Raw genomic sequence first — 12861 nt, 5'->3', positions numbered from 1 at the left:
TCAGTGGTCAGCAGAGCTGATAAAGTGATGATGAATGTAGAAACAAGCCAGGAATTTTAAGGTCAGGATGTGATCAGGGGGTAAAAACAGTACCCTGTGCAGTGCAGGTGGGCTACAGGACTGGAGCCGCGGGGCATATGAGGATTGTAGTAGCAGAAGTGTGTATTTCGTAAAACAGGAGTTCATTCAGTTTGTTTATTCATCTGCAAAGCAACACTATAGTCACAGCCATTCGCACTCTCAATCTGTCACAAACATGAGCTCTTTCTCTCTCTCTCTCTCTCTCTCTCTCTCTCTCTCTCTCTCTCTGGTGATTCACAGTGCTGTAACTGTTACAAAAAATTGGGAATCAAAAACCCTCAATGGGACAAGAAACTGAACACTGAATCTGCAATGAAAACTGTAACTATTAACACTACACCTCTCTCTCTCTCTCTCTCTCTCTCTCTCTCTCTGCACATGCTCCCATCTTTCCAGAATCTCAGTAGCGCTGACCAAGACCTAATTTGCTCTCTCTCTCTCTCTCTCTCTCTCTCTCTCTCTCTCTCACACACACACACACACACACTCACACATTCACCTTAACTGTCATTTTCCCTTTTTTAATCTCTCACCTTCTCACTTTTAGTAGCCCCTCCCACTCTCTCTCACACACTCTCTCTCTCTGTCTCTCACACACACTTTTCTAGCGCCCCCCCCTCCCCTCCACCCTTAATCAGGTGTGATAAGGGGGATGCTCTTCTGCACTCCTCCTTTCTTGTGTTTTCTCCCCAGCGCGCGCGTGCATCTCTCTAAAACTACCGCGCGCACCAGAAGAGCAGCTCGAGCTCACACTCTCCATTCACTGACCGACACGCGCACTCACTTTGGACTTCGGTTTGTTTATCTGCACGCGCGCACACTTCTGCGAGGCGAAGATTGCGGCGCGCGAGACGATTACGGCGGCGCCCAGGCGCGAGCCAGCGAGGCTGGGTGTACGGGCGCGCGCGCTCGCCGCCGGCTTGCTGGCCGTGGTCATGGTGCTCGCGCTGGTCGTGCTCATCCCGGTGCTGGTGCGCGCGGCCGCCGGTTCCGCCGCAGGATCCGCACGCTACGAGGCGCTGGGCGCGTGCAGGATGGTGTGCGAGCCGTACGCGAACGGTCACGCGGGCAGCGAGACGCCCGGCACGGCGCTGCAGCCGCCGCCCACCACGCTGATGCGTGGCGCGAGGGGCGAGCCCGGGCGCGCGGGGCGAGCAGGACCACCAGGTCCCCCAGGACCACCGGGGCCACCAGGGAAAACGGGAGAACCGGGGGCTCCAGGTAAGCGGACGACTTTAAGTGCTTAATCGGTCATAAATACCCCAGGGCACTTACAGCCAACAGTTACACCTTTTTATTAACGACTTACAATTTTTAATTGTTATTACTGATGATTTTACACCTATAACACCTTCAGTTGAAGTTTTACTGCAACAAAATATTTGAAGTGTGTGAAATTACCCACGGGTGAGAGTGTGTTTCAGTGAGTCCAGGTATGACGTGGGTTCAGAATTTAACAATAAATAGTTATTAAATGCTTTGTTAAAATGCAACTACAAACTTATTACACTCCACCAACCTCCAGGAACCCACAGGAGATGAAAAAGATGCTTTGAAGTCTCTGGATGAACCAGTCTCTGCTCCATAGAGTGGGTCCCCACATAAGGGTGGCCATTTTTCAAACAGGTTTAGTACTGAATCCCGGCTACATCCAGGCCACCAGGTGTCAAAAGAGTAACTGCTATATACCACATAGAACCACTGGAGAAAACAATGGACCGCTGTTGAACTCCAAAGTGTATATTGTGTAAATATAAAGTATATTATTGACTTGTTATGATCTAACAAGTATTTCAAATGTGTCCAAAACCTAAACAAACAGGCCCTCCAGGACCCCCGGGAGCACGCGGAGTGACAGGTGTGATCAGCGCAGCCACATACAGCACAGTGCCGAGGATCGCCTTCTACGCTGGACTCAAGAAGCAGCACGAGGGCTACGAGGTGCTCAAGTTCGACGATGTGGTCACTAACCTGGGCAACCACTACGACCCCAGCACGGGCAAGTTCACCTGCTCCATCCCCGGCATCTACTTCTTCATCTACCATGTCCTCATGAGAGGTGGGGACGGCACCAGCATGTGGGCTGACCTCTGCAAAAACAACCAGGTACGAGTCGGGTTTTAAACTTGACACCTCACACCAGACTTTGGCTCGCTGGGCATTTTATAGAAACACTTCGCTGGTGCTTCGCTAACAGTGTGCTTCCACAAATGTCCATAGCATTCAGCAAAGTCAGCATGCAGCCATGAGAACGTTGCTATGGTGACAGCATTACTGGCGAAGCTAGATGAGCGTCTGTGGAGAACTGTAGGTTCACAGCTTATTAAAGGCAGATTAAACCAAGAGGACTTTCTGTAACTAACACAGTGTTTCGGCTTCAGGGAGATGTTCCATGTCCTTGGCTTATTTGACTGCTCCGCTGGCACCTTTGGAAGATCTGACCTAGTTAGCGTCCATACTGTGGGTGTAAAGTTAGAGTTAACTGATCACACTGGTGGCTTTATTAATAATATCTTCATATGACTTTCACTCATTGAATTCTTTATTAGAAACAGAGCCTTTGTGTTTCCATGGAACTGGCCACAAAATTAGAAACACACACTTGTCCTTGATTATGCCCCTGATATGACTTTGCTGTCCAAGGTTCTGAAATTTTGGCACGTTTTCTGTAGTTGATTTTGGAACAGGACAAGCTTGAGGAATGTGTAAAGGATTGGATTGGCCAGTTGGTATGGGAACATACCTTTAGACACCTGAAAAGAGTCTAGCTCCCAAATAATATCATATAGCATTAAGCAGCTGGGCTGGCAGCAGGTAGTGTCGCAGTCACACAGCTCCAGGGACCTGGAGGTTGTGGGTTCGATTCCCACTCCGGGTGACTGTCTGTGAGGAGTTGGTGTGTTCTCCCTGTGTCCGCGTGGGTTTCCTCTGGGTGCTCCAGTCTCCTCCCACAGTCCAAAAACACACGGTGGATTGGTGACTCAAAATTGTCCGCAGGTGTGAGTGAATGTGTGTGTGTCTGTGTTGCCCTGTGAAGGACTGGTGCCCCATTTTACATTACTGTAGTCTTGTTTTGCGGTTAAGAATAAAGGATAAGTTCTAAATTGAGCTTGATATCTGAGCCCTATGGGGCATTCCACAAAGCATTTAGCTAGATAACATAAGCCCAAAGTTGAGGACTGCCCAGCTCTTTTTCTATTGGATGGGCTTGACTTTGGACTTATTTAAAGTTATTTGACTAATTGAGAAATCCTGCTTTGTGGAATACCCCCGATTGAAAACCGTTTTGGGACCACATACAAATCATGTAACTCAGAGAGAAAGGGAGGAACCCAAGGACAAACTCAAAAGAAGGAAAACAATGGGAACCCAAGCTCTAGAAACTGGGCCTTCACGATTAGTGAAGAAAAATAAAATTTCCTGAAGAAATGAGGGGGAAAAAATGAGGAATGAGCTCAAAGGGTTTTTTTTTATTTTTATATTATTTAATTTTTGTAAAAGGGAGAACAAAATAGTTCTTGGCACAGAGTACGGCTGGGCAGTTCATCGAAAATTAATTTAAAATCGACCTTAAGAACTTCTAATCGACATAATTTTTTGTGTGTACTGTCCCTTTAAAACCATGCTACCAAGATGCAGTCATGTGATTCTGCCCCTATATGCCACATGGAAGCAACCTAAATGCAGAGGTTGACCAAGCGACTCAAGCAGCTCGTACCAAAGATAAACACAGCATCTGTGGTTTGGACGTGTTTTGCTCTGACTTTAATTAAGACGACACAATCAAAAATTAGTCAAATGTAAACACTGAGAAAAAACAGTTTCGGCGACCAAAGCACAATCACACACCAAATATAAACAGTGCTCAGAAAACAAGAGAGGAACAAGCTCCCGTTCGAAAAAATATCCCAGCTTTAACACTGGAGCATATTTACAGCCCAAGCCTCGTCACTGAACTGTGAGGGTCAAAAATACAAAAACAAAATAATCGTTCGTTAATTATAATCGTGGTAAAAAGTACAATTAATCGTGATATTGATTTGCGCTCATATTGCCCAGCACTAGCTCAGAGCGCGCAACAGAAGGAACCTCGAAAGAAAGCGAGACCCAAGAGTAAATACTCAGAGCCGCTACCAAAATTACCATCCAAGTCTGTGTCAGAGCTGTGAAACACCAGGACTGAGCACAAAACTGTGGGTGAGCTTGGCTTTTAAAGGTGTCGCAAATGGCCTGTGATTACTTGGGCGGCACGGTAGCTTAGTGGTTAGCATGTTCGCCTCCCAGCACTGGGATCTTGGGTTCAAGTCCCATCTGGGTGGAGTTTCCATGTTCTCCCCGTGTCTGCGTGGGTTTCCTCCGGGGTCTCCGGTTTCCTCCCACAGTCCAAAAAAAAACATGTAGGGTAGGTGAATTGGCTTCGCTAATAACTGTCCTGGTGTGTGAATGAATGAGTGTGTATGTGAATGAATGTCTGTATTTGTGAGTGAATGTGTGAGCCCAGATATGGATTGGCGCTCTTAAACCCTAGTGCCCGATGCAGTCCTCCAGGTGGACGGTCGTTCCTGGTCGAGAGTGCCGCTTCTCACCAGTGTGTGTGGACTGAGTGTTCTGAGCAGTGTGGATTGTAAAGCGTCCTTGGGTGTCTAGAAATACTATATATAAGTGTAAAGATACATACATACATACATTACAAGGCGCGTCACTTACAAATGCAGCTTAAATCTGATTTGAATGAGTCTGTTCAGATCACGGAAAATCTGTCCTGCTGAAATCAGACATGCAGTATAATCCGATCTGAGCTACCTGTCACCATAAGGCCTTGATTACTCAGTGTGTACTGTTAACTCCTGCAGGTGCGGGCGAGCGCCATCGCTCAGGACGCAGATCAGAACTACGACTACGCCAGCAACAGCGTGGTGCTTCACCTCGAGCCCGGAGACGAGATCTACATCAAACTGGACGGAGGCAAAGCCCATGGAGGAAACAGCAACAAATACAGCACGTTCTCAGGGTTCATGCTTTACGCTGATTAGTGCTCGTCCAGAACTCAGGCACGGACTGAGGGACAGGCAGACGGGTGGATGGACAGATGGATAGAGATCTGGTGCTGGAGCTTAATGCTTCACCCAAAGTCTGAAAAAAGCCTACGTGTGAAAAGACGAGGGACTAAGCTTTCACTTCAAATCTTACCATCTACCATCATTAAAGCTGGACTAAAAGTGTCTGAAACGCCACGTCATCTCGCGGACACTGATGTGGAGTCCGAAGCGGTCAGCAGCTGGACGCAGTGACCCGCATGTGACCCCCAAACTGCACCTACCGGTTAGATCTTAGACAAATCACTGTGACACTTAAAAAAGGCTCAAGAGTTATTCGTCATCTCGTGTTTGTTGTTGACAAGGAGCTTACTGCTCTGTAGGCTCCGATCCTGTGGAAACTGGTTATTAACAGCAATTATTTATCAACACGTGTCATTAAGATGTTTCTGGAACTTCTGGTAAGATTTTTTTTTTAAATAAACCTCATGGATTTGTTATCTGATGTCAGGTCAAGTGTCAAATAAAAGCATCTTCCTCAGCTGCGTCTACATCATTTTACTTTGTATTTTCATGAGTAAAGAAGATTATAAAAATACTGCTTTGTAAAACAAAAGAAACTAAATGTTTGGTGTGAAATGACAGAATCACAGAAAAATTAATAACACCGGGGAAGCTTCAGTTGACTTTTCACAACTTAATTTCCGTCTTCACCTCATAGATTGATAACCTAATCTGCAAAATTCACCGGTTTGTGATGTCACAAGTACATACAAGAGGAATGTTACGGTATAGGTATGAAATAAACTAATTTTTAGTGCAATCACCCTCAACTTCTTTACATTTCTTAGATCTAGCAATTAGCTTTGCAATTCGCTGAAAAAATGCCTTTCATCTTCTATGAGTTGTACTTAATAAATAAATAAATAATAATAATTAAAAAAGGGCGGCACGGTGGCGCAGCAGGTAGTGTCGCAGTCACACAGCTCCAGGGGCCTAGAGGTTGTGGGTTCGATTCCCGCTCCGGGTGACTGTCTGTGAGGAGTTGGTGTGTTCTCCCCGTGTCCGTGTGGGTTTCCTCCGGGTGCTCCGGTGCTTCATCCCACAGTCCAAAAAAAAACACACGTTGGTAGGTGGATTGGCGACTCAAAAAGTGTCCGTAGGTGTGAGTGAATGTGTGTGTGTCTGTTTTGCCCTGTGAAGGACTGGCGTCCCCTCCAGGGTGTATTCCCGCCTTGCGCCCAATGATTCCAGGTAGGCTCTGGACCCACCGCGACCCTGAATTGGATAAGCGCTTACAGATAATGAATGAATGAATGAATAATTAAAAATATGGTATTTCTTCAGATCTAGGAGCAGGTAAAATCCCGTAGTAGCTGAGTGAGTGCAGGCGTCTGTAGAGTAAAGGACTAATATCCTGGAGTCCACAGTCAAACAGCACCTCAAGTTTCCTCAACACACATGTGCTAATTAGAATATGTTAGATTTGTAGCAATTGCAACAAAACTAGTCATAGAAATGAGCTGATGTTTTCTTTATATCCCCTCAGAAAGTCCCTAATATGCTTCCATTCTGTGTACAGCGGTCTAGCTCCTCCTTTTCAAAATCAGGACAGAGTTCATTAAAATACATCAGGATAAAAAGAGAATGGAGTGGTTGTGTCACTAGGAATTATGACTGTTTTGGGAACACAAACTCAAATAAGTGGACCTAGGAAAAACATCAGTCATGAGATAAATGAAGGATACAGGCCCTTTAACTCACGTTAATGGAATGGAAGTGATTTAGGGCCCTAAAATGTCTAGATGTTCACCTGCATTATCCACATTATCTTTTCAGCTGAAGCCGAGAGTGATAATAGTGCAGTTTCATCTTGATTCCTCCTGTATTTAGAGAAAGAAAAGTCACTTTTCCATGCCGTCTCCATGACAACCCACAAACTCTAGCAACTCTCACGTAACGCACAGGGAAAGCGCTCCAAATGGGTGTTTTTCAAAACAACACTCTGCTGCGATGGCTCACTCCGTGCGCGTTCGTTTTTAACCTGACGCTGTTTCACTCGCCGAGAGCCAGTGACAGGGCCGTTTGTTTTGAAGGGAAGTCACTCAGAGAAGCCACCTGCTCCACAGATGACGTATTCACTGGATGTAGACGCCTCAAACAAAGGGCTTCATTGGCCATTAGTTCCAAACATTCAACTTTTAACAATCCGTGTCCCATTTAAATTAAATTGGCAGTGCAATTAAATAAACTGATTAAAGACAGACAAGAAACTGGAATTGCTTTGCAGAACGATGAACACGCTTTATTTCCCTGTTGTTAGTAGGCGTAGTTATTGCTATTGTTAGGCTGCATTTCTAATTAAGCTTTCATCCTTGTATATAAGAATGACAATCACAGTGTGTTAAAGTCTGAACATTGCCCGGATGTGAATATCCTTATTATTCAAAGTCCCATTCAAGAAAGATGATTATGAGAAAGCCTTTATGTGAATCAAAGGACACCTTATTCATCTTCGTGTGCGTTTGAAAATCAGTACGTTTCTTTAAGTGAAATGTCCTTGTTTTATTGAGCTCAGGCTCTGTGCGTGGCTAATTAATCAAATCAAGCCTCTTCCTCGTGGAATTACACAAAACACAATAAATCAGGCCCTGCCTAAAGTCTATTGTGATTTATTTCACTTCTATAATAGTGTTGCAAAGGTAAAGTCTCTACTTCATGGTTTTCATGAGGTGTTGAAGCTCGCAGAGATGAATAATCATCCACAGCTTCATTTGCATGAAACCTATAACCTGAGCGGAATCTACAGTATGTTTGTGCTAAGACACAGGCACCTGATTTTTATCAAAAGCAGTTATAATGCACTTAGGTGTTGAAACCCGATCTCCAGTTTATAGCGCGGCTAATTCATGATCCATTCCAAATCTACTCCAGATCCATCTATTTAAAAGTGAGCCAGCGCTTGGGGTTGTGGATGAGTATTTTGTCCACCTGGCTCTGGGTGATGCCCCGAGAAAGCATTTTCGGCACAATGTTGTTCAGGATGTGGGAGTAGCCGTGGCCCCCGTACTTGGTCAGACGGTTCTTGGTGTGAATGTCGTGAGCGATGACGATCTTGTCCTCATAGCCCTCTTTGATCAGGAACGCCAAGCTTAAAAAGTAACACAAAAAAAAGCTTAAATCATTCATTAAACATATTCATGAAATGGCATAATTCACTGGCAGCCAATCAGCTACATGGAACTAAAGGTGAAAATTACAGGGCGATACATAAATAACTTTTATAATATACTACAGTAATTGGAAATAAATTGACCTCCAGAGATAAAAACCGAATATTACTCACGTCTGGACTCTCTGGCAGTCACTGGGCATGTCTACAGCGGTGTTGAAAGTGTAGTTCAGCATCTCAGTGCCAAAGAGGTCATACTCGAGGTAGCTTCCCTTCTTTGCAAACTCCAGCAGCTCTGCAGAGTCATATATAGACCTGAGAAAATAGAACATTAAAGAGAAACACAATGGCTCAGCAGCACTGGACGAATGAAACTCTCACTCCCTGAAGAGTGATATTAGGGCTGGGCAATAATTCAATATCAATTTATATCTCAATATAAATACAAATATATATATATATACACACACACACACTCATTATCTGTAACTGCTTATCCAGTTCAGTGTCGCGGTGGGTCCTTCACAAGGCAACACAGACACACACACATTCGCACCTACGGACAATTTTGAGTCGCCAATCCACCTACCAACGTGTGTTTTTGGACTGTGGGAGGAAACCGGAGCACCCGGAGGAAACCCTCGCAGACACAGGGAGAACACACCAACTCCTCACAGACAGTCACCCGGAGCAGGAATCGAACCCACAACCTCCAGGTCCCTGGAGCTGTGTAGCTGCGCCACCATGCTGCCCATTTATATATATATATATATATATATATATATATATATTATTTACAGCATCAGTCACTAACGGTCATTATGGGGCACTGTTGTCAGTTCAGCACTCGATTTATATTTAATTACAATTTTTAATATTGACAAAGCCAAGAGGTTTATGTTTAATTGTGATGTCATGTTTCTTGTTTTTTCATTTCATTTTCATATCAACCAAAATTAAGAAATATATAGTTTAGCACATGTAGATACCAATCGAGGTAACAAGAGTGTTAGAGAGGGGATTGTACATTAATCAGTTCTACATTATTTTATGGCAGAATGATGCTGCGAAAAGGACAGTATCATAACAAACTAAGATCTGAGCCAGGACACAAGTGCAAAACAGCTTTTTGGGAGGAAATGAGGAAACAGAGGCTCACTGAAGGCAGGTCCATTATAATACAGAGGAATCAGGAAGCAAGCGACAGCAACTCAGAACTCAATAAAGAAACAACACTTCCAAATAAGTGGTACAACAACAGAAAAAAAACACATTTTGCTGTGTTTGAAATTACTCTGAATCAGGAAGTCAGAGCTCACAAGAACTACATGACTGACCTCTGTGTGCCAAATAACCTTAACCCTTTCTTCACAGCGACGTAAAATACTCTGTTAAATCTCAACTGCCCTTTCATGCCTGTGCTTTTTCAGCACTAAAGATAACGATGTAGAAGCATCACACTGCGGTTTAATTCCTCACCTGTCCAGATGAGACATGACAGTTTTGGAGATGTCCCCTCCAGCTTCCTGGAGGATACGAATGGCCTCTCCTGGCGCAGCACTGTCCCGACCTGGGTGGATGATGACCGGACAGCCCAGCTGACTCTGAGCTTGGGCAGTGGCACGGAGGACTTTTTTCTCACTGTCTGTGATAGGCCAGCTGCATCCAATCTCTCCGATCACACCGCAGCGGATATCAGTGCCGTCCGCCCCATGGAGCACCTCACTTATGATGATATCAGTCAGCTTTAATGGAAAAGAAAACAGGCATCAGTCTGGAAAAAAACAAATCTGAGGAGAAAGTTAAACTCATTTAAACAATGAATTAATTAATTGTTTGACTGATTGTCCGTAAGTGCTTATCCAGTTCAGGGTCACAGTGGGTCTGGAGCCTACTGGGAATCACTGGGCAGGAACACATCCAGGAGGGGGTGCCAGTCCTTGGCAGGGCAACACACACTCACACTCATGGAGACTTTTTGAACAACCAATCCACCTACAACGTGTGTTTTTGGACTGCGGGAGGAAACCGGAGTACCTGGAGGAAACCCATGCAGACACGGGGAGAACACACCAAACTCCTCACAGACAGTCACCTGGAGCGGGACTCGAACCCACAACCTCCAGGAAGCTGGAGCTGTGTGACAGTGAGAATACCTGTTGCACCACTGTGCCACCCTAGAACAAAAAAAATCTAAAATTATATTAAAAATGTGGCTTCAAGGATTAATTAAATATTTTTAATGTAGAAACATTAGCGATCACAAATTATTCATTAACTAACACAGAACATTTGGTAATGGCAAATTATTCTGTAACTGCTCTGAAGTTTTCCGTAACCCTAAACACTTGAATAAATGGGGTAGAATACGTCCCGGTTATTCACTCAGCCCTGGAGCAGGTGGGGATTGTATTATTCACCCTTAAATATGAGGTTTTGAGTTTACTTGTAAATTCACATTTTTTTTTTTTAGCTCTGCAGGATGACAGAGTAACAGAAGAGTAACAGAAACACACCTTCTCTACACTCAGTTTCTTCGTCTCAGCAGAGTGTGTGGCATCCAGGTAGTACCCTGCCCCTGCTACAATGTGGACCCCTGTGTCTTGGGATAACTGCTTCATCACATGCATGTTGCGAGAAATGCCTGTAGTGGTGTTCTCCACGATTGTTCCTCCTCCAGCTTTTTTGTAGTTAAGCAGCTCCTCTTTCACAGCCTCAGTCTCCTGGACCAGCATCAGGTTTTCCTTGTGGCTGTAGGGGTTCTGCTTCAGCCAGTACAGATTCTTCATCTCGATGGGGGCTGTGGCTAAGGCTTCATCCCCTGGGGCTGGAGGACAGTAGCAGCACTCGTAGGACATGGTCAGATGCTCATGGGTCATGGTGCGACCCAGCAGTTCTGGATCCACCAGGCCCAGCACCGTTTGGACTTTTCCACTCAGACCGGACATGGCTCAGTTGATGCTGAGTGAATAAAAAAAAGTATAAACACTTTTATTGTTGAAACAGTTGGGTTTCATATTCTAAATAAAAATTTAACTTCACACATATCCCTATTGTGCCCAGCTTACAGTCAAGTGCAGATTTGTAAATTATAAAGAGACAAGAACTGTTAATGCCTGAGGCCACTCCATGAGTTCTGAACTTTGAACCCTCTTAAACGAGCAAAGGACACTTCATCTACTTCTGATACTTGTGTAAGATATTCTTCAGTGGAACATTATGATGACAAAATGTCTATTTACAAAATCCACTTCAGAAAGTAAATGGAACAGTTATGGCCTGCCATTATTAATAATGCATGATAATAACAATATAATAATAATAATAATAATAGTTTATCCAGGTGATTCAAAAGTCTAAATTTGAAAACTCTGAAATGTATTTAAACACAAGAACCTGAGTAAACGTGACCCGTTACTACTCACCTTTGGGAAAAATAAGAGGCTCAGAGGTACACACCCTATATGAAGTGAAAAGGCATCCTCTTTGGGATATTGCTGAAATTAGGTTTATATATTATATATATACATTTTTAATTCTCCCTTAAACGGAGGAGCCACCATTCTAATCCGTTAATGTTATGGCTGCACGATTTAAGATGGAACAGAAAGTTTAACGAGAAACAGGTGAATAAATTGTCTATCTTCGTAAATTACGAATATATGAGTTTAAGCAGGTCTGCGCCGTTAGTAAAAGTACTGGTTTGCACCGGAAACTTTGCTAAATGTAACATTATATCAGTCAATGACTGTATAACTGCAGAAGCGATTTAATAAACCTCACTGTAAAGTCTATGGGCTGCAACCACAACATCCCGGAAGCCTGTATAATATTTATTACTTTATTAAAATATATATAAAATCGTAAAAACATGCATTAATCATGTAATACCTGCAAGGAAGCGGAGCACTGGTCACTCTCGGCTCTGGTAGCGTCCAAATAAGTTCAGGGGTTCAAAGTCGCGATATTTGAATACCGAAATATCGCGAGACTTCATTAGTAAACCGTAATCACAAACTACTACAAAGGAACAGAGTGAATTATTACTATTAATATTTAACTTAATTAATTACTTTAAAGAAATTATTTTGGGGTTAATATTTTTTTTCATTCATTTACATATGTATTTATTTAATTTTTCAATGTATTAATCAGTTACTCAATAACACATCTTACAGTACAAACGTATTGTGAAGATGCCCCCTATGATTTATTATATTTCTATGTAAAATGGCTAAGTTAAAGAAATAAGAAATGTTAGTGGATTAAAAATAAGTTGATCCATATTCATTAAGAAAATGTAAATAAACATTTTTATTTACTAAAACGTTGTAATTCTATAAATCAGACTCTAGTCCATCTGTTCTTCTGCATACCTTACATGTCCTCTTTCACCTTGTTTTTAAAATGTTTAGAACTTCCACAAGACCACCACAGAGAAGGTATGATTTGGGTGGCGCATCACTTCCAGCGCTGTAAACACCATGTCCACTCACTGTCAGAGACAGTAATCTGTTGCTGCATAGGTTGTGTTGATCATCCTCTAGTGCATCACTACAATAGTGGACTATT

The 12861-nt window shown here is 43.4% G+C and overlaps 2 protein-coding genes across 2 annotated transcripts; one reads left to right on the top strand and one right to left on the bottom strand.

Annotated features, from left to right (window-relative positions):
- Positions 1–802: 802 nt before the first annotated feature.
- On the top strand, positions 803–5573 carry LOC136679135 (complement C1q-like protein 3). Its single transcript, XM_066657443.1, has 3 exons — positions 803–1302; positions 1904–2187; positions 4935–5573. The coding sequence occupies exons 1-3, from the start codon at positions 1017–1019 to the stop codon at positions 5112–5114; spliced, it is 750 nt and encodes a 249-aa protein (XP_066513540.1). The 5' UTR covers positions 803–1016; the 3' UTR covers positions 5115–5573.
- A 1812-nt stretch (positions 5574–7385) lies between these two features.
- On the bottom strand, positions 7386–12236 carry LOC136679229 (phosphotriesterase-related protein-like). Its single transcript, XM_066657641.1, has 5 exons — positions 12181–12236; positions 10806–11250; positions 9769–10034; positions 8464–8604; positions 7386–8268 (listed from the first exon to the last, which is right to left on the bottom strand). The coding sequence occupies exons 2-5, from the start codon at positions 11235–11237 to the stop codon at positions 8058–8060; spliced, it is 1050 nt and encodes a 349-aa protein (XP_066513738.1). The 5' UTR covers positions 11238–11250; positions 12181–12236; the 3' UTR covers positions 7386–8057.
- Positions 12237–12861: the final 625 nt, after the last annotated feature.

This window comes from Hoplias malabaricus, chromosome Y, assembly GCF_029633855.1.
Source record: "Hoplias malabaricus isolate fHopMal1 chromosome Y, fHopMal1.hap1, whole genome shotgun sequence".
Classification (NCBI taxonomy): domain Eukaryota; kingdom Metazoa; phylum Chordata; class Actinopteri; order Characiformes; family Erythrinidae; genus Hoplias; species Hoplias malabaricus.
This window is presented reverse-complemented; position numbering and strand designations above follow the sequence as displayed.